Genomic DNA, 21,084 nt, shown 5'->3' on the forward strand with positions numbered 1-21,084 from the left:
GTCTTTCGAGACTGAAGGTAGCCAACCATTTTCTCATTGCTATGCTCAGCCCTGAAACTTTGGATGAAATGGGCTAGGTTACCATCTCACTCTCCTACCACATAATGGATACAGTGGGATATAATACCCAGCAAATGTACTGAACTGTGGCAGGTTAGTTTCATTTTTTTGTCTTTTGGGTATTTTATCTCTTTGGGGAACTTTTCTTCCTGTTTCTCCACCTTTGCCTGTTTTGCTTCCACTACCCAGGATGGCTCTGAAAGGGAGGGGCTGCTTGCACACCATGGTGAAGTTCCTTGCCAAACTTAGTGCTTTGCCCCCCCTCCAGCTACACCACTGATGACAACTTTCATTGCAACCACCCAAGACTGAGGAAGGACAGACAGGAGAAGGGAAAGCCTCTGGTTAGCAAGGAGCCCTTAATTCTGATGGGAGGGGATCCCACTTAAAGCCAAGCAGTGGTGAGTCTGGTCTCTGGGAAACATAAAAAACTGCTCTCACCCAAGTAAACTGAGGCCAGGCAGATAATCAGAAAATGTAGAGGGGGGGGGCTGAAGGATTATAACAATGGATAAAAAATATTCACCCTCCCATAGGGGGGAAAAAAATAGGCAAAGGAAAAATAGGAAAACATCAGGGATTTTCACAGTAGTTTATATGCAGGCGCTTGGGCTGTTGGCAGCTTGTGCCACTTTGCCATGGCTCTGTATTCAGCTGCTGGATCCTAGAGTGGCAGCTGTCTCTCTTCCCTGCCATGGGTGAAGTTGGCAGCCCAAACACTGTGCCACCTGGTGGCCTATCTTGCAAATGCCTGGTCTCAATCTCAAAGGATACAATCCTTATTAATGATGCCTCTGGTATTAAATGGAGCTGCCTGCCCTTCTGATTTCCAATGCAAAGGTACGTATATAGGGACCTCAGCTCAGAGACGCCAGAGAGTGGGGCGCGCTCTCTCTCTGTGAATGCAGGTGTGTGTGTTCAACTCAGATCATGATGTATAGTAAGCATAAGAGCCCAATCCTATCCACACTTTCCTGGAAGTAAGTCCCATTGACTATAATTGGACTTAGTTCTGAGTAGACATGCCTAGGATTGTGTTCTTAGTGATCTACAGAATACATTCCCTACATTGCTGAGTGATCCTACTGTCCTACACATCCCCATCTGAAGACCACATAAGGAGCATGACAAGGAAGTGGATGAGCCAATTTCTACTCACTTTGGGGGGCAAACATTAGATAATGCAACTTTTTGTTTGTTTTTGGCAGAGGTGGACCCTGGGCCACATCTGTCCCCCTCACTGACTATTTTTCAGTCTGCAGTGAAGATTATTTTGTTTCAGTTAGCTTCTTTCAGAATTTGGTTCTTGGGCTGTTGTTTTCAATCTGCTATAGCAGGGGTGCCCAAACCCCAGCCCTGGGGCCACTTGCGGCCCTCGAGGTCTCTCAATGCAGCCCTTAGGGAGCTCCCAGTCTGGAGCTGGCCCGCAGTGGCCCGACGCAACTGCTCGCAGCGTGAGGGCGACTGTTTGACCTCTTGCGTGAGCTGTGGGATGAGGGCTCCCTCCACTGCTTGCTGTTTCACGTCTGTGATGCAGCAGCGGCAGCAAAGGAAAGGCCAGCCTTGCTTCATGCAAGGCCTTTTATAGGCCTTGAGCTATTGCAAGACCTTCATTCATTCATATAAGTTCATCTTTAACATATTCATTTATGTAAATGTATGTAAATTTATTCAAATTTGAAATGTAAATTAATTCTTTTTTCCCCTGGGCCCCCCAACACAGTGTCAGAGAGACGATGTGGCCCTCCTGCCAAAAACTTTGGACACCCCTCTGCTATAGTGTAGCCTTGATTCATTGAATTGTTTATGGAATTGTTAGCTATTTATTTATCTTTCACATTTTTATACCACATTTCCTCCAAAAAGCTCAAAGGTGGTATACATGGTTTTTCCCCTCCTTTTGTCTTCACAACAACCCTAGGAGGTAGGTCAGACTGAGAGATAGTGACAAGTCCAAGGTCACCTAGGAAACTGCATGGTTGAATGGGGATTTGTACCTGGATCTTGGGAGTACCAACTCCCAAACCACTATACCATCCTGGATCTCTCTACACACCCATAGTGCTACACACCATACACACATTATGGTGGTGTTTTTAATTGGATCACTGTAAACGGCCTTGAATACCCCAACAGAATGGAGGCTAAAAAATAAACAAACAAGGCCCCTTGCAGGCTACACCATACTACTGAGTAACCATCTTATAAGGACTGTGTATAATATGCATAAATACATAGGCATAAAGTTAAACATCGTAATCAGAGGTCATTACTTTTAAAATCCCAAACTGCTTAGGACCAAAGTATGTAGAGGACTCCCTCACTCTACATGAGTCTGCCCACCTCTTAAAGTCTGGGAAGGCCCTTTTCTTTTGCCTCATGGGACATGTGGCAGGGCATCCTCTGTGGTGGCCCCCTAACCCTGTGGAACTCCCTTCAGGTGTGAGATTGCGTCCCTCTGACTATGTTCCAGCAACCACAGAAGAGCCTCTCATTCCAGCAGATGCATGTCTGAGCTCGTTTGAGTCCATTGAGATGGTTTTTAAATATTTGCTGTAAGCCACTTTGGACACCCAGTAAAGGGGGAAAGCATGGTATAAATTTTTGAAATTAAAAATTATAAAGCATGGTATAAATTTTTGAAATTGAAAAAGCCATTGTCCAACATAGGGCCAAATCAAACTGTGGTGACGTCTGAGGCGCTGCCCAAATCTTCTACCCTCCCTTCGTAAAATGTTGAGCATACAGTATGTCACCATGCGCATGGCCTAATGCCCCCATCTTTGCCATCATCTCCTCCTTGACTTCCTGGTTCCTTCCTCAAAACAGGCTGGAGGGAGCATCCAGGAAAGAAGGAGCCCCGCTTCAACCCAGCATGCTCACCCACGCAGTTTGTTTTGCTCTCAGCCAGGGGTGGCAGCCGGCAGGGACAAGGCATCTCTGCCAGTTTACCACCAGCACAGTCTACCAGTTGAAGTTGCCACTTTGTCACATGAATGGGCCAGCCCTCATGCCCAGTAAGTTGAATTGACCTTGACCATGCCTTGTTTTTTATTGCATTTGTAGCTCCATTCATGACCGATCCACATTTGGATGTAGCATTTTTCCCTCTCTTACAAGTGGTAAAGTTGCAGGCATGAACTGGGGTTTATTCAGCGGGGTTTATTCACTTTTTTTAAATTTTAAGAATTACAGAAAGGTCGGAGCCAAAGGCTGCTGAAACCAGCAAGTCTGCTCTCCCCCCCCCCCCAATGTGTGCATGGGAACTGCGGCCTAGTGGCGTAGCTGGGGGGACAAGCACAGCACAAAGTTTTGCAAGGAGCCTCCCCCCTCTTTGGTACCATTGTGGGCAGAATGTGGGCACCATTGTGGGTGAATGCCTCCATTTTGCTCCCCCCACCCAGAATGGCTCCAAAGGCAAGGGGCTGCTTTCACGCTGCAGTAAGGCTCCCTGCAAAACTTAGTGCTTTGCTTTGCCCCTCCCATAAGAACATAAGAGCAGCCCCACTGGATCAGGCCATAGGCCCATCTAGTCCAGCTTCCTGTATCTCACAGCAGCCCACCAAATGCCCCAGGGAGCACACCAGATAAGGAGAGACCTGCATCCTGGTACCCTCCCTTGCATCTGGCATTCTGACATAGCCCATTTCTAAAATCAGGAAGTTGCACATACACATCGTGGCTTGTACCCCGTAATGGATTTTTCCTCCAGAAACTTGTCCAATCCCCTTTTAAAGGCGTCCAGGCCAGTCGCCATCACCACATCCTGTGGCAAGGAGTTCCACAGACCAACCACACGCTGAGTAAAGAAATATTTTCTTTTGTCTGTTCTAACTCTCCCAACACCCACAGTTGGTACCAGTGTCTTTTTTTTCCTTCTCTCTCCCAAGACTTCCAGCTGACTTGGGGGCTCAAGATTTCCCCACCACTTTCCCAGGCAGAGCAGCTATTCCAGGAATGCCGGTAAGATCTAACTGGTGTGCTCAGCGACAGGCAGTTTGATCCTCAGCTGGCATCTGGGGAGAATTTGCCGCGCTCAGGTTTTTTAAGGTTGTGAAGGCAGCTTTATGAATCATGCATGGACTCCTGGAGCCTCTCTCCTTCCTGGAGAGACAGATAGAGTCTGGAGTCCGCTAGTGGCATAGCTAGTGGGGGGTGGAAAGCCCCGGGTGCCACACACAGGGGGGTGATACCACTAGTGATCAAAATTGTTAAAATTGCGGTTGTTGGGAATAACGCTATCATATTATATAGTATATCATTCGATGCGTAATTTACAGCAGAATGCAACAAAACAAACCAGAGTGAAAAATTTCCATTCTATCAAAAGTTATAACCCAAACCCCCAGAAAATAAAAATACAACTGTCTTACATAATGGACAACCCTCCTGCGCAACTGGAGGCAGCCAAGGACTCATGCACCATAGGACTGTTCTGAACAGCGGCGTAGCTAGAGGTGGGGGACAAAACACCAAGTCTTGCAGGGAGACTCACTGCAGCATGCATGGGGCACCTCCCCCTTGGAGCCATTCCAGGTGGGGGGAGCCAAATGGAGTGGGTTGCATTGGCCTCCATTTGACCCCCCCCCAGCCTGGAATGGTTCTGAAGGGGAAGGGAAGGGGCCCCTTGCACACTGCGGAGAGACTCCCTGCAAGACTTACTGCTTTGCCCCCCTCCAGCTATGCCACTGGTCCTCCCCCTGAATGGAGAGCTGGAAGGAGGGTGGCCTCCTGCTTCTGCCCAGCCCAAGCCACAAAACCAGACCCTCAGTATCCTCACTGCTGGGTATTCAGCAAGGAAAACAGCTTCCCAGGAAACCCTGGAAAGGTTCAGGTTCATTGCTGGTGAATGAGCCTGTTTGATGAGCATCAAACCACTTCGTTTTCAGTTCCCTCAAAGTGACTTAGGGTTGTTTTTTTTAAGTCTGCAAATCTATGATGCACACTTACCTGGCAGTAAGCCCTGTTGACTACAACGGGGCCTCCTTCTGAATAAATACGTGCACAGGATTGGGCTTTGCTCTCAAGAAGATCCAGAATGGAAGTGGCATCCAACTCAAACTGGTCTTTTTAGGCTGCAACCTTAAATATACCAATCAGGAAGTCAATCACCGCCATTAGCACTGTGGGACTTAATTCCAAGGAAGCCTACATATGATTGCACTGTTAGAGCTGCTCTGGTTCAGCCCCTGCCATTCACATTGGAAGAAAGGAGAAGAAAGGCAAGAGTGCAACTGAGCATGTCCAGAATGGCACTCTTGTGCGACCAAACACAGACCGAAACCCCGACCCATTTGGGACTTCCATGTCAGAGAGACCCTGCCCAGGAGGCTTGAGCACCTCTTCTGGAACCTCCACCTTTGGAACAATTTTCACAGAAATCAATGGGGCTCCTTCTTTCAAAATTGCTCCAAGGTGATCCATGGTAGGCACAGCTGAGGTCAGTGCCACTAAGGCTGCCATCCTAGCCACACTTAATTGGGCATAAGCCCCATTGATTATAATGGGACTTACTTCTGACATGCCTAGAATTGGGACCTAAGTTTGGTGGGATTTTACCTTCCATTAAACGTGCATAGGGTCACCCTGCAGGGATAGGGTGGGGGTCTGTACCTCCCCCCCCCCGAATTCCACCTTCCAGCACTCTCTGGACAAGTCAAGAAGTCTCCACCCGGCTCTCAGTGTAGCCTTCCCCTCCCTTCGCATCTGCTGGTGTTTAGTGGTAGACTCCTCCTGACCAAGGAGGTTCAGTGCTTTCAGAAGGAAGGAGACCTTTCCTTCCCCCTGACTCTGTCCGACCCCCCCACTGATGATGGCCATCGAGCATCTTCGGGCGAGGATCCCCTGGGGGGGACTCGACTCAGATCCAGACGCTCCTACCGTGTGAATCGGACTGGGGGGTTCGTTTTCCCGGAACCCCACAATTGGGAACACCTTTGGGGTCAGTCCCAAGTTGCCAATCGATCTCAAAGCGCGGGCGGGGGGTGGGGGGAGAGAATGCCCTCTCTGAGAGCGCAATCCTCTACCTGTCTACTCAGAAGTACCATTATAGCCAAAGGGGCTTACTCCAAGGTTACTCCCAGCGGGGGGGGGGGGGAGAATGCCCTCTCTGAGAGCGCAATCCTCTACCTGTCTACTCAGAAGTAAGTACTGTACCATTATAGCCAATGGGGCTTACTCCCAGATAAGTTTGGATAGGCTTGCAGCCTGAAGCAGCAGAGCGCCCCTCTGCCTTCCAGTGGCGTAGCCAGAGGGGGGGAAAGCACTAAGTTTCGCAGGGAGCCTCCCCTCGGCGTGCGAGCGGCCCGTCCCCCTCCCCTTTGCGGGCGGGGGGAGGCGTTCGCCCGGCTCCGAAGGGGAGGGGAGGCTGGCACGCCCGCTCAACTCAGCGCCTTGCCCCCCCTCTGGCTACGCCACCGGCTCCTCCCGCGGGGCGCCCCCGGGCCGGGCGGCGAGCCTCCTGGAGACTGCCGGCACGGGGGCAGAGGAGCGGTGAGCTCAGCCGAGTTATAAATATCTGCGCGGCCGCCTCGCGTCCCCCTCCCGCGGGGGCGGCGATGCCTTCCCCGGCCCGAGGGTGCCTCCGCCGCCGCAGCCCCCGCGCGCCCCTCCGGCTGCAAGCATGAGCGCCTCCTCCTTCCTCTGCCTCCTCTTCCTCGGCCACCGCATCCTCCTCGCCTGGGCGCTCCGGGGGGCGCCGCTGCCCCCCAGGGCTCCGCCGGGAGGCTCCGATCCCCCCGCCAAGGAGGGCGGCAGGAAGCCTTCCTCCTCCTCCTCCTCCTCGGCACCTTCCTCCCTCTCCGGCGCCGAGAGGACCAGCTTCCACTGGACCCCGTCCGGCCGCAGGACCGGCAGCCTCTACTGCAGGGCGGGCATCGGCTTCCATCTGCAGATCCACCCCGATGGGGCGGTCAACGGCTCCCACCACGCCAGCCTCCTGAGTAAGTGCCTCGCACCCTTGCTGGGGGGCGGAAGGGAACTGTCGGGGGGGGGCACGCCACCACCACCCCCCCGGGCTAGACTCCTGTGCACACTTACCTGGGAGCAAGTCCCCACTGAACTCAATAGCATTTACTTCTGAGTAGACGTGCAGAGGGTTGCACTGAGGGACATTTAAAGGGGATTGGACTTATTGCTTGGGGGGGGGCGGAAGAGAGAGTGAGAGAAAGCACTTGAAATATGGTCCCAATCCTCTGCACGTCTACTCAGAAGTACGTCCCACCAGAGTCAATGGGGCTTACTCAATAGGATTGACTTCTGAGCAGACATGTAGTGGATTGCCCCATGGGACACTTAAAGGGGATTAGATTTATTGCTTGGGGGGGGGGGGAAGTGGGAGAGAGCACTTGAAACACGGCCCCAATCCTCTGCATGTCTCCTCAGAAGTAAGTCCTATCAGAGTCAATGGGGCTTACTCAATAGGATTGACTTCTGAGCAGACATGTAGTGGATTGCCCCAAGGGACATTTAAAGGGGATTAGATTTATTGCTTGGGGGGGGGGAAAGTGGGAGAGAGCACTTGAAACACGGCCCCAATCCTCTGCATGTCTACTCAGAAGTACGTCCCATCAGAGTCAATGGGGCTTACTCAATAGGATTGACTTCTGAGCAGACATGTAGTGGATTGCCCCATGGGACACTTAAAGGGGATTAGATTTATTGCTTGGGGGGGCGGAGTGGGAGAGAGCACTTGAAACACGGCCCCAATCCTCTGCATGTCTACTTAGAAGTAAGTCCCATCAGAGTCAATGGGGCTTACTCAATAGGATTGACTTCTGAGCAGACATATAGTGGATTGCCCCATGGGACACTTAAAGGGGATTAGATTTATTGCTTGGGGGGGGGAGTGGGAGAGAGCACTTGAAACATGGCCCCAATCCTCTGCATGTCTACTTAGAAGTAAGTCCCATCAGAGTCAATGGGGCTTACTCAATAGGATTTGCTTCTGATTGCACTGTGGGACATTTAAAGGGTATTGGACTTATTGCTTCAGGGGGAAGAGCGAGCGCAGTTGAAACACAGCCCCAGTCCTCTGCATGTCTGCTCAGAAGCAAGTCCCATCAGAGTCAAAGGGGCTTACTCCCAGGAAAGTGTCATAGGACTTTCAAACCCTAAGACACCTCTTTCCTTTTATTTTTTTCACCCCCAAGGAGCCCTTTTAGTGTAGCTCCCCATCCCTGGACAGGCAGGCTAAGAACACAGTCAATGAATTGACTTCACTGGTTCATTCAAGGCTGCATGTTTGAACTTCAGAGTCATTCAGCAGAGGCAATGGGGCTGGTGGCACTGCTTTTGGGATGGATCACACCCATGGTTAGTGGAACTCTTAAGGATCTGGGTTGGTTAAAATAGGGGCTGAACATCAATTGGTGCAGGTGGATTTCAGAGAAGCAAGCCAGGATCCCAGAGCTGTTTCTTAAGTGTCCACTCCAGGTATGTTAACACCACAGGGATGGGAGAGCTGCCAATAGAAGTCACACTATACCTGTGGAATAGTCTAATTATCCAGAGAGAGAGAGAGTGACAGAGAGTGTGCATTTGGTACACTGAAAATTGTCAGAGAAAACAATTTATAGGATTACTGTAATAATAAACTGGCTGATTCAAACCATCATTATTAGTTTAACTTCTTACAAACTGACATTTCCCTTCCCTCTTTGGTTTTGCAGCCCTTTGCACTCATTCCAACCCTCACCAATCCATGCCCCATTTGTCCTCCAGATAAAGGCTGCCCTCTTCTGCATGCTTGGTTGCTTGCTTGAGTGAATCCCACTGACCCTTCATGAAGCTTACTTCTGAGTCATCCTACTTAAATGGATGCATATGTTTAAGGAAAACAAACACCTGCCTGAGTTTCAGAACAATCAGGGCAGCATGACAATATTTCTTACTTGCAGTGTTTTGCCAATACAAACCATTTGATGGAACCGAACAGCTAAGTTCTAGAGAACATAAGTAAATGGATCAGACTGAAAGTGCATCTACTCCAATGTCCTGGTTACAACAGTGGTCAGTCAGGTGCCTTGCACACTGCGGTGAGGTTCACTGCAGACCTTGGTGCTTTGCCCCCCCTCTAGCTATGCCACTGGGTTGCATGTATTCATTGTGACTCACTGGCACCGATAGGCTCTCTTTCCATTAATTTGCCTCATCCCTTTAGTGCTTGAATACTGGGAAGCACTAAAGTGGTATGAGCATTATACCACTTTACTAAACTGGGCAGTTTCAGGTTTGGCCTCTGTATGCAACGAATGAACTGGAAGTGAGGTTGCAGTTTCTGAAGGTGGTGGAACGGGCTGGACCCCTTCAGGCTTGGGGGGGGGGGAGGAGATGATCACATCCTCCACCAGATTAAAAAGCACTTGTAGCATTCCCTGCCAATTTAGTCAGAATTTGACTAGTTAATGCTGCTGCTTGTCCAGACACTGCTTGCCTAAAAATGCCTTGCACATTTAAAACTAGCATGTTGAGAAGAGGGGCTAAGGGTAGTCTTCTGTTTTTCTACAGTGAGCTTTTCCCCATGGGAAAGCAATTCAATATTCAGTTTCCCCAATTTGCATTCTAAGGTGGCCTAATTTAAGAAAACCTTTATCATTTCATTCTACCAAAATTGAAGAAAACAAGGGAAAGGACAAAACTAAAGACAATCTCAGTTTTTCTCTGTGCTTAATAGAGAAAATAAAAGGTAATAGAACTGACACAAGAAGGGAGGGGGGAGAGAATGTGTTTTCAAGCTAAAACCACTTCATTGAGAATCTAAGATGAAGCTACTTGCCATTGAAGTTTTTCCAGCAGAGGAAAAGAAAAATATATGTGCACATGTCTTTTTTCCCATCAGGACAAAGAGCACCTTGGGGAGGGGCTGCTCTTATTTAGAAAAGGGTGAAAATCCCCCCCACCATGCTGTATTTGATGCTGAGAACCCTGGCCTCTGAGCTTGGAGGTAGGCTGTGCAGCATGGCCTTTCCCAGTTTGAAGAGACACTTGGCCAACAGTCTGAGGCAAAGAGGCAAAGAAGGAAGGCCCATAGCCAGGGAGACAGACCAGGGACAGACTGCACTTTCTCCCGGTGTGGAAGGGATTGTCACTCCAGAATCGGCCTTTTCAGCCACACTAGACACTGTTCCAGCACCACCATTCAGAGCGCGATACCATAATCTTTCGAGACTGAAGGTTGCCAACAGCATGCTGCAGTTCCAGGACAGATTAGGATGCCCAAGGCATCTATTTGAGAGGGAGGAGGGAAAGTATGAAAGGTCAGAGATGCTTTTATGCATCTCTACTGTCATGTCATGATCTTGCCAGCACCCTGCCTTACATGTGTGCTAGCTTTGGTCCTGAGCATTTGATGCAATATAAAAGAGCAGTGGTAAGCCAAAGAGTCCATGGGGCAGGGAGGGGGTGTTTTTACAAGCCTGTAAAAATGAAGGCTGCAGTCCTGAGCACAGTTTGGCAGTAAGCTGTGTAGAATTCACTCGAACTTCCTTCTGAGTAGACATACAAAAGGCCTGATTCCCTGACCAGTGGCATAGCCAGAGGGGGTGCAAAGCACTCCTGCAAGCAGCCCCTCCCCTCTGTTTTGCTCCCACTGTCCAGAATGGGACTACTTGCATGCTGTGGTGAGGCTCCCTGCAAAACTTAGTGCATTGCACCCCCTCTAGTTATGCCACTGACATATGGAGTGAATTTATATCACCATGAAGTATGGTTAGGGCAACTATGTAACACACTGGTCTGGTCTTCAGGAGGCCTGTTTTAGTCAATGCGCTTTAGGAACAGAGCTTGAGGCTGTAGAAAGTGGAGCTGATTCCCAGGATCATTGGCTTTTAGGGTAACACGCCAGGCTTCCTGCTGCAGAAGCATCCTGATGCCCTGCAAAGGTATTGATGTTGTTTAACCAAGCCTTTTATTTACCCAGCAAGAATGCAAACATGTGCGCCACTGCTGAGCACTTTCCTGCTGAAGAAGCTTATTGTGTCAGCAATTTACTGCTATTCACTCTGCTTTCCTCGACTCTTTCATTGCACAATATTGTTCTCCCCTCCTCAAAGGCCCAGTCTGAATTATATCCATCTACCTCCAGCTGTTCGATGTCAAATCTTTCCTCTTATTTTATCTGCTGATCTCTTACCGTTTCCACAAATATTTACATGATGAAAATTAGCAGCAAAAAGGAGCACAGCATTCACAAATGCCAGCATCTATTTGGTCTCCTGCCCCCCTTGCCAGAGAATAATGAACATAAATCATCTCTCATTTGTTTTTTGTTTTTTAATTTAGATTTGTGTAGGGCTTACACCAGCATGTCTCAACATTTGTCCCCTGCTGTACCACTTTGCATGGTCCACCTATTGGAAGTACCACCAGAATTAACTGGCAATGTCATCATTACCAGTTACTTCTAGATTGGGAGGCCGGACACAAACACTGGCAAGAGGCTCGGGCAGAGAGGAGGGTTTTTCCAAGCAGCGAAAAGGGCATGCTGGAGCTGGGCAACCAGTTGTCCTAACCACAAAAGAGGACCAAGCACCCCAAAATGTAGGATACCCAAGAAAAATGTAGGGCACCCAGGACACTCATGTGTATTGATTTCATGGGGCTAATTTAAACACTATTACTTAGTAAATGTAAAACTATTACATAAAATAGTGTGCTGCCTACTGACAGGGAGAAGGAGGGTAGTTCAGCTCTTTTCCAGGACAGTAGGCTAAAAAAAAAAAAAAAAAGAAGACACATCCTGGAAAAAGAGGACATCTGGTTACCCTATGCTGGAGCTCTCTCTGCCTGCAGAGCCAAGCCAAGCCTCCTATTGCTGCCGGACATGTTGCACTGCTAGTCTTGCTACCAGATGGCAGGGGTCTGGGGTTCCCATGAGTACCACTGAATAGCACCTTAAGTACCATTGGTGTATGAGTACCACTGGTTTATAATCTTAGTAGCCAGCCATACCCATGGCTTGGAGAAAGCCAGAGAAGGGGGTGGGCTGCAGCTCAGCAGCTGAGTACCTGTGTTCCTTGCAGAAGATCTTAGGCACAGCCTCTGGTCTGTGCAGGTAGGGCTGGGAAAGCCCCAGGGTCAAATCACGGAGTGTGTTTGCACAGGCAGTTCAGTGCTGATCTCCTGGTGCTGTGGGTTCATGTTTGATCAACAGTAGTTAAATTTTCTTCTCAGCCTAGGGACAACGGAGAAGGACAGCTTCTTCTCGAAGCTTCTTGAAGTGGCAATGACTGTTGGTGTAAACTTCTGATGTTCTAAAAGTAAGGTGCAAGCACCCCATGTTTCACTACATCAGTTTCTCATCCTTATCAAATGTGGACATCATTAGCAGCTAACCAACAAAACTGTTGTAAAATCAGCATTGCAAAGTACTTGCCCATCCCATAGAAATGATCAACACACACACACACACACTGGATTGTCACAGGAGACAGTATACTCCAAGTCTTCAAGTTGCCTCTCCCATCAGATAGGAGACCAGAGGTAAGGGAATGAGTTTCATCTTGCTGGGAACTTGAATACCACCAGGAGCCTTGAACCAGGCCCTGAGGCAGCCAGATCTAGAACCTTACTTCCACGGCAGTTTGTCCTAAAAGGTAGCTGCTGGCTTGCACTGGGGTTTCTAAACATGATCCATGTAGGTTCCACCTGTGCAGGTGGCCAGCATCTAGTTCAGAAGCATAGCTCAGGTCACCCCCAGTTTTCCTTCTGAACTTTCCACATCAACCAATGATACGCTTCACCTGTCTTCAGCATTTCCTTTTGCTGCTGCCTTTGCTCTCTCATATTCTGATGACCTCATAACAACAAGCACTTAGATGGTCCCTTCCTTCGCTTCCTAGCATTATGGGGGTAATTCAGAATGCAGCTCAGCCATGTAAAAATAGTACCTGCTGCTCTCTCATTGCTCTTTCTTGGTAAAAAGAACAGCTCCTTATGCAGGTTCCGAATCACCTCTGTTCACCTTCAACACAAAGTAAATCTGCTCCTATTTCTCTGCTACTTTTGATAGCTCTCTGAACCAGCCCAGCAAAAGATGAGAGCAAAATGCATTCTCTTCAAAAGCAAATTGCCAGAAGAACTGGGAGGGGATGAAGTGAGAACAGTGGCAGGAGGTGCTTACAGAAATTCGCAGTGCTGGAAAAACTGAGATGGGTCTCTTACCGTTCTGCTGTTACAGTCCATTCAGCCATTTCCAAATCAATCATGCCTATGAAAGCCCATTGGAATACTCTCCCAAGATACGGCTTGACTAAAGTATGAAAAGACAGAGTAGAAACTTGATCCAGAAGCCCTGATCCAGCTCCTGTTGTGCTTTCAAGCACGCAACTTGTAGCAGTGGGTGGGGGGATGGGCCAGTGGCATAGCTAGAGAGGGGTGCAAAGCACTAGGTTTTGTAGGGAGCCTCACTGCTGTGTGCAAGCAGCTCCTCTTCTTCTGTGCCATTCCCAGCAGTGGAAGCAAGATGGAGTCATGCACCTGGCTCCAGAGAGGAGGGGAGGGGGCTGCTTGCACTCCACAGTAAGGCTCCCTGCAAAGCTTAGTGCTTTGCACCCCCTCTAGCTACACCACTGGGATGGGCACCTGGATCTGCCACAGATTTCAGTACTGACCAGCATGCAGCATGCCTTTACACTAGCTGCACACATGTGGTATGGAAGCAAGCAAGAGGAGGCCCCTTAAACCAGACAGTGTCACTTCCCTGAAACAGGAGGGAGGCTGTCTTGCCAAATCCCTGTTCTGAGCTTTGCCTAAAGAACTTATGATCATAAGTAATAAGTTCCCCCAGCATAACCACAGCTAGATCCAGCAGGCTGCAAAAACTACCACTATGTTCAAGCACCAGCAGGAAGGAGACTAGTAGGTGGCTGGTTTGCCTGTAAATCTGCAGGGTTCCTCCTTCAAGCAACAGTCTTTTTAGGTACAGCAGCACCACCTCATCATCTCTCCACCACTCAGCAGTCTCTATTGGAGCAGTCCATTAGTCTGGGTGCCAGTTCATCCTCCAATCTGTCAGGGTGTTAGTTAGTTAGTTGTTTGTTTGTTTGTTTGCCAGTCTGTGAATTAGTGTGCCAGAAAGTCAGTTAGCCAGAGAATTGGTCCATTATTCAGTTGGCCAGAAAGTCACCTCTCACTCCACCTACAGTCCACAAAGCCTTCCTGCATCAGGTGCTCCTTATATCCCTGGAGACATCTAGTGGCTGCCGCTGTGCAGCACACCCTCTGCTGAAAGCCCAGGCCTTAACCCTTAAAGGGGCCACTGCTGACACCACCTCCTATCTCCTCACCAGATCTTCCATGACTCCAATACACGGGCAGGACCTAGCTCTCTAAAGCTTGCACAAAGACATCAATGTGTATTTAGATCTATATAATTTGACTTAATTAACATGCTACTTATCCAGAGCCAAATTAGATCTAACCATCATCTTTTTTGTTTCTGGGGTAGCTTAATGTAAGGAACTGGCCAAATTTGTGGGGGTTTTTTTTAACCCAGGTATAAACCAGGAGGACACCTGAAATGAGTTCTGCATTACTTTTCCCCTACACTTGTAGTCCATTACTCTGGGGAGCAAGGATAGGAGAGTACTCAATAGCTTTCAAAGATTGTGCCCTGGGTTTTTCTCAGGTTTGTTTCTTAAGTTTCTGTGTTTTGTTTTGTTTTTAAACAAAGAGTAACTTTATTCACAACCATGGTAAGTACCTCCAAAGGCTTACATTATGATTCCATTACAATGTGAGCTCAGTGAAGGGAGCAAGACAGAGAGAAGAATACTGCCCTGGAGAATACTACTCCATGTAGTAGGTGAGCAGAAGGATCCACTCAGCTCTAGCCGCAGTCCTCAGGCTTCATAGGTTTTGGGAGTTCTTGTGGCAGTTACTACTTCTTTTTACCATAGTCTTTCGAGACTGAAGGTTGCCAACAACAACAACTTCTTTCCATGCCTCAGTTTTGTTGGCCTTGTTAGGACAAGTTTGCTCTAATCAGGAGATTCTGGTCTGCAGCAATCTTGCATAGAGTCAGTGGGCACCAGCAGTTCAAATCAGCTTGAAAGCACTCTGGATTGGGCAGAGAAGCTCCCTGTCCTCTCCAAGGAAAGGTCAAGTAGGAAAAAAGGCCTAGCTAGGGCTGGGTGGGAAAAGCAGTGGGAGACCATGGTGGACAGTCGCTGACCACAGCTCCCCATTAGACAGTGGCATTCCTCAACTCAGTACAATGCTTCCTGGTTTTCTCTGAGTTTTTCTTAAGTTTCTCTGAATGTGCATGGTGTGTGTGTGTGTGTGTGTGTGTGAAGGAGGTGTTAAAATCACTTGCAATTAATGAAGAAAAGCTAATTGGAGCATGAGTCAATGATGCGAAGCCCAGTGCTCAAGCCTGCAGCACTTGAGCAAAGCAGAGCAAATGCTTTGCAGTCAGAAGGTCTTTGGCTCAATTCCTTGCATCCCTGCCCTGAAGAAGGAAAGGAGGGGATCTCAGGCAGTGGGGCTAGAAAGACCTGGAGATACGCTACCAATCAGCTCATGATCTGATTCAGCATAAGGCAGCTTTATTTGGCAGGAGGCCGTCTACTTTGAAAGCCCAGCTCCATATCTTAGGCCCAAATCCTAACCAATTTTCCAGCACTGACATAGCTGTGTCAATGGGGCATGTGCTGCATCTTGCAGTTGGGGGGCAGTCACAGATGCCTCCTCAAGGTAAGGGAATATTTGTTCCTTTACCTCGGCTCTACATTGCCCTTACCTCGGTGCAGGAATGTTGGTTAGGATTGCGCCCTTAGGTATATAGAGTGGGCTATGTCGCTTTGCTGGTAAGAAAAATGCACTCTGCACACTCTCAGAGGCCCTCTCATCTGCATTATTACTTTAGATGTTCCAGGGGTAAGTTGAGCCACTGAAAACTGTTTCTAGCTGTGCTGGAAGTGCTTTCTTGTGAGCCACAGTCGTAAGTTTCAGGATTCAACCTTGGGCAGGGGGAGGACTGTGGCTCCAGATTGCTCTCCCTAAAAACTCTCCAGGTGCCTTCGCTTTGAGGGCACTTGGATGGCATAAGTGTAAGCAGCAGTCATAATATTCCACCCCAGAATCCCACATCGGTCGTGTCCTTTGAAACCTCAGGATGTCTATAAATAAATGTATATTCAGATAACCCAAGCAGCAAGCAAGAAGCACTGGACCATGAAATCACTGGTTAAACCTACAATGACAAAGCTAGGGATTTTTTTTTCTTGCTTTCTATTTTTTTTTTTAAAGGAAAGACAGTGCATAAGATTTTTCTCTTTCTTTTTCTTTGCAGTGCTGTGAAAAACGAATTGTGTTTTATTTTGGGATTTCTGTCATCCTAGGTATTTTGGAAATATTTGCTGTGTCTCAGGGGATTGTAGGAATACGAGGAGTTTTCAGCAACAAATTTTTAGCGATGTCAAAAAAAGGAAAACTCCATGCAAGTGTAAGTAAAAATTGTAAAAAACAAAACAAAACCTGCATTTCTAGGATATGTGTTTCTGTGATGTGCTAATTGCTCCAGCTTCACCTGCACACTCAAAGAATGGTTGGCAACCTTCAGTCTCAAAAGACTATGGTATCAGCCTATAGCACCTGGTATTCCCAGGTGGTCTCCCATCTAGGTACTAACCAGGCCTGATCCTGCTTAGCTTCTGAGATCAGGCATGTGCAGGGTAACAGTTGCCAACAAACCCCCTAATCCACTGTATAGGTTCCATGCAGATGCAAAGGGTTTTCCCCACTAGCCTGTTCACTCACCAAGTTTATATAATGTAGATAGGGTTGTGCTCTCAAATTAACCAGCCCAGCTCCCAGTTTTTGTGGGCCTTCATGGGAAAGATTGCTGAGCAGTTAATAGTGGACTGACCCAGCTGGCATTCTGTATAATGTAATCTTTCTAGAGGCCTGAAAAGCCAGTGGAATCAAGATTTTTATAGGTTCTGCCCATGTTGCCCCTGCAGTGATGTCCTAGCTCCATCCCTGGTCCCATTCTGCCACTTGCTTGTGACTTGAAGAGGCCCCCTTCCTAGCTGACCCCAGCGGCTTTGCCGACCCTGGCCCATCCCACTAGCCCTGCCTAGAAAGCCAGAATCATGGAAATCAAAATTAGCCATCCTGTTCAGGGTGAGGGCAAACAGCTAGGCAGTGAGGAATGGGAGGGTGTGTAGCAAATCCTGACCCCTTTTCTGGTGTGTTCTGCTTCCATGGATCAAGGCAGACTTGCACCAGCGATATCGCTGGTGCAGGTTCAAATTAACCCTTTGCGGTTGCTGGGGCTTACCCAACAGCAAGGGATCAAATGTCCCCCTTTCCCAAGGAGACCTCCAGCTGCCAAAAATTCCCCATTGGATGCCGCATAGCTCATGTCAGCACCTCTGTAATTGCAGCATGGGGATTAGGTTGGGCTGCCCATTAACTTGCAAAGCATCTTGTAATATCTTAAATCAGAGATCTCACTGTTAGTGGGGGCTTTTTGTGAAACTTGTGCAACATCATGCCCAATAGCCTTGTGAACAGAAACTGTTCTCTCCTCCCCTCTAAAGTTCAATCATTTTGTTATTCCATAGGAAAGTTTCATTTTATGACTCAGTGGCAGCCAAATTAACCCCCTTTCTAAGTTTCTAGTTAATTGCTGTGGGCAAGATGTAGTGTGATAAAGAGACACTAGTTAAGAAAGATCGGTCCAAAAGGTTAGGACCTGCAATCTTGTCAGCCAGATCTCTGCATGAAATTAGTTAAAACCCAGACCAAATATCTTAATATCATTAGGCTAAATAATGCAAATAATATAAAATATCATCTGTTGTTCTTTCCTGCTTTGGCAGGATGAAGTTATTTTGTGGACTAATGAGTTCGAAGGGGCTCAAGCAAGTGTTGTGCCTGTCACTCAATGGAGGTTTTTTTTATTTCAACAGCATTCTGGTTACTTCTAGCTAGAGAAAGCTCAGCCTCATCATTATTTCAGGAGGGGGTCTGGAACAAATTACTTGAGCTAATCGGTTTCCCCTTCCATATCTGCGCTTCAGCCTTTCTTTTAGGTTGCAATTAATTAAATTATAAAGTGGCTCATTTTTAATTGCCTTAGAGCCCAATCCTATCCAATTTTCCCGTGCCTGTGTAGCCATGCCAATGGGGCGTGCACTGCATCCTGTGGTGGGGAAGCAGTCACAGAGGCCTCCTCAAGGCACGGGGACATTTGTTCCCTTACCTAAGGGCTGCATTACAGCTACACAGATGCTGGAAAGTTGGATAGGATTGGGCCCTTAGGCTGCAATCCTAACCACACTTTCCTGAGAGTAAGCCCTATGGGACAAAAGGGGACTTACTTCTGAGTAGAACTGCTTAGGATTGTGCCCTTAGGCAGCAATCTGTGCACACTTAAGTCAGCTCTCTTGAACATAGTGGGATTTACTTCTGAGTAGACATGGAATAGACTTGCAGTTAGATTGTTTCTTGATGCTTCCCTTAACAAAGATACCCCAGCTCCTCTTATCTCATTTTTCCGCTTCCTGACCCAGTGTTAGTTAGATGGACAGGCGCAGGACACAGCGTCTAGCAGCCAGGACCCACTCCCAGCACATTTGGTCCTGAAACTGGGTGTAAACTGGGATAATAGTTTGTTGTCATCACCAAGGTGAGAGGAACCCGACAGAAGGAGGCTGACTTGGAGAAACCTCTCTCCCAGGAGAACAGAGGGCTTCACAATTCTAGGGAAATCCCTTAAAAGCCGGATAGTAGCAAAGGCTGGTGATCTGGGAAGACAGGGCAAAGAGCTCCCTCCTGAGAGAATTAAACTAGACCAGATAGGTTAAAAACACGACCAAAAACAAGAGGGTATTCTGAATTAATAGGATGATGAACACCAAAATAAAAAGGGTAAAGTGGCCCAAAAAAAAATGGCACTTGTGAAATCATGGGAAGGCAAAGGAAGGTTTAGATCAGGGGTGTCAAACTCATTTCATCCTGGGGGCCACATTGGATTCAGGGCACCTGCTGAGGGCCAAACTCCAAATGTGGCACCTGGAAGTGACTTGACCACAGGAAGTGATATCACTTGTGACGTCGCTTCCTGTTTTTTAAAAAGCTGAGGCTTCCCCCTCGCTCTGCTACTTCACCCCACCCCATCCTACCACAAAGCATCTCCTGCCCGCCAACCAGCCAAGCCTCCCAGTAACCCCCACCTACCCGCCACTAGTCAGGGTCAGGGAAGCCACGCACATCGGCTCCGGCTCCCAGGCCCCCTCTGGCCGCAACCAAAGCCCGGGAGAGCTCTGGCCACGGCTGGGCGGAGGACCGAAGGCTGGGGACACCGCACATAGCTGCTCCAGCCCTCAGAACTCTCTCCGGCTGCGGGTGAGCCCTGCTCGCGCCCGGAGAGAGGACCAAGGACCGGGGATGCCGCGCGCGGGTGCTCCAGCCCTCAGTCGCCCCTTCCAGCCGTGGGCAAGGCCTGCTGGCAGCTGGAGGGAGGAATGGAGACGCCACACGCGGCTGCTCCAGTCCTCACTCCGGCCGCAGAGCTCTGCTCGCTGTTGGAGCAAGCAGGGGTGGGCCAGTCCCGAACTCCCCCAATGCCCGGGGGGGCGTTCAAAATGGCTTTGCAGGCTGGATCCGGCCCGCGGGCCTTATCTTTGACTCCCCTGGTTTAGATGGGTTACCCAAAACATGGTAAAGAGCAGCCATTTTCAACCACTGTGCCGTGGCACACTGGTGTGCCACGAATGGTCCCCAGGTGTGCCACGGGTGCCCAGGTGTGCCACCATCTTATTCCCATCTTATTATTCCCATCTTATTATTCCCATGCAAATGTGCCTTGAGATGAAAACGGACGAAAATCACTGGTATAGAGGTTAAACAGCAAGTGGAAAATAAAACAAATCACTAACACAGTTAACTGGGTACTTTAGCCTAGGTTGTTGTGGTTGTCTCATGGTGGGGGATGGAGCGGACATTCATGCTGGCGGGTATAAGGCAGCAGAATTTGAGGATCTGGGAGGCAGATTGCCTTGGACTACCTTTGCTAAATTACCATCAAACCAATTTAAGTATAGTATAGATACATCCTCTTTGTCCATTTTTCTTAAGAAAAAAAATGGTGGTGTCACCACTGATGTGACCCACTATGAGTTGGAGGGCAGCCCATTAATTGAAGACCAAAACTCAAGCAGCAATGGAGGAGTAGGCAAAACATGGTTAGGCTGGATTGTTCAGGAAAGTTGTGGGTCTTGAAGGGAGCAGAAGCAGCTTGATGAACTGAGAAAGAGAAGCTATGCTAGGTGTGGAGAGTAACATGAATCTGAAACAAGGGATTGAAGGCTGGGACCATCTGCATCCAAAGGATGTGTTCAGCCTCTGACTTACAACCCGTCCCCTAACAGTGGGTGGTCTTCCAGTGGATAGAGTAGGTTTTTTGGGAAGTGATAATGGAGGGTACCTAGTCAGGGCAAAGAGCAGGAGATGTTACACAGTAAGGACCAGAAGCCTGATGTTGAAAGTGAAGCATAACAGGGAGCCAGTATAACCACTTCAGAACTGTATCTTACACTAGATATTGGTTGCAAAATGTGGGGGTTCTTTGTTGCAGAAATGTGAACATTTTTGTGATAACGGTCTAAGAGTGTTGGCTATCAGGGCATATCATAAAGCTATACAGCACTGATTCTTATACAGAAGAGACTTCTTCGGTGCTTCTTATCTTCTTAAACCCTTTGAGCAAGACCTAAATCCAGAACCTTTTTGTTATAAAGTCATATATGCAATGAAATATTATCTGGGGATTTAACAATGCAACAGTAAATTTCATTGGCATACTTCTATCTAAGGGAATACCTGTTAGGGGGAAAAAAGGGGTTGGCTTGCTGATGTTCCCAGCTTTACAAAAGCAAAATTTACAGAGACATTGTCAGTGTGTACCATTTAATAATTCTGTTCTCATTGATTGTAAAGGCAGCTGAGCAAAATGGATGTCCCAGGGGACAAAGGATTTGCTCTTCTGGTTGACACAGATCTTGGCAGGAAGCAGAG

General features: G+C 48.3%; 1 protein-coding gene across 1 annotated transcript in view; it reads left to right on the plus strand.

Annotated features, from left to right (window-relative positions):
* The first annotated feature begins 6,682 nt into the window (after positions 1-6,682).
* FGF5 (fibroblast growth factor 5) overlaps positions 6,683-21,084 on the plus strand; it is a 21,189-nt gene continuing 6,787 nt past the window's right edge. The window contains exons 1-2 of the mRNA XM_066632282.1: positions 6,683-7,001; positions 16,401-16,504. Of these exons, the coding sequence (XP_066488379.1) occupies positions 6,683-7,001; positions 16,401-16,504 (423 nt within the window). The remainder of the gene's footprint in view (positions 7,002-16,400; positions 16,505-21,084) is intronic.

Source organism: Tiliqua scincoides, chromosome 6 (genome assembly GCF_035046505.1).
Source record: "Tiliqua scincoides isolate rTilSci1 chromosome 6, rTilSci1.hap2, whole genome shotgun sequence".
NCBI classification, from domain to species: domain Eukaryota; kingdom Metazoa; phylum Chordata; class Lepidosauria; order Squamata; family Scincidae; genus Tiliqua; species Tiliqua scincoides.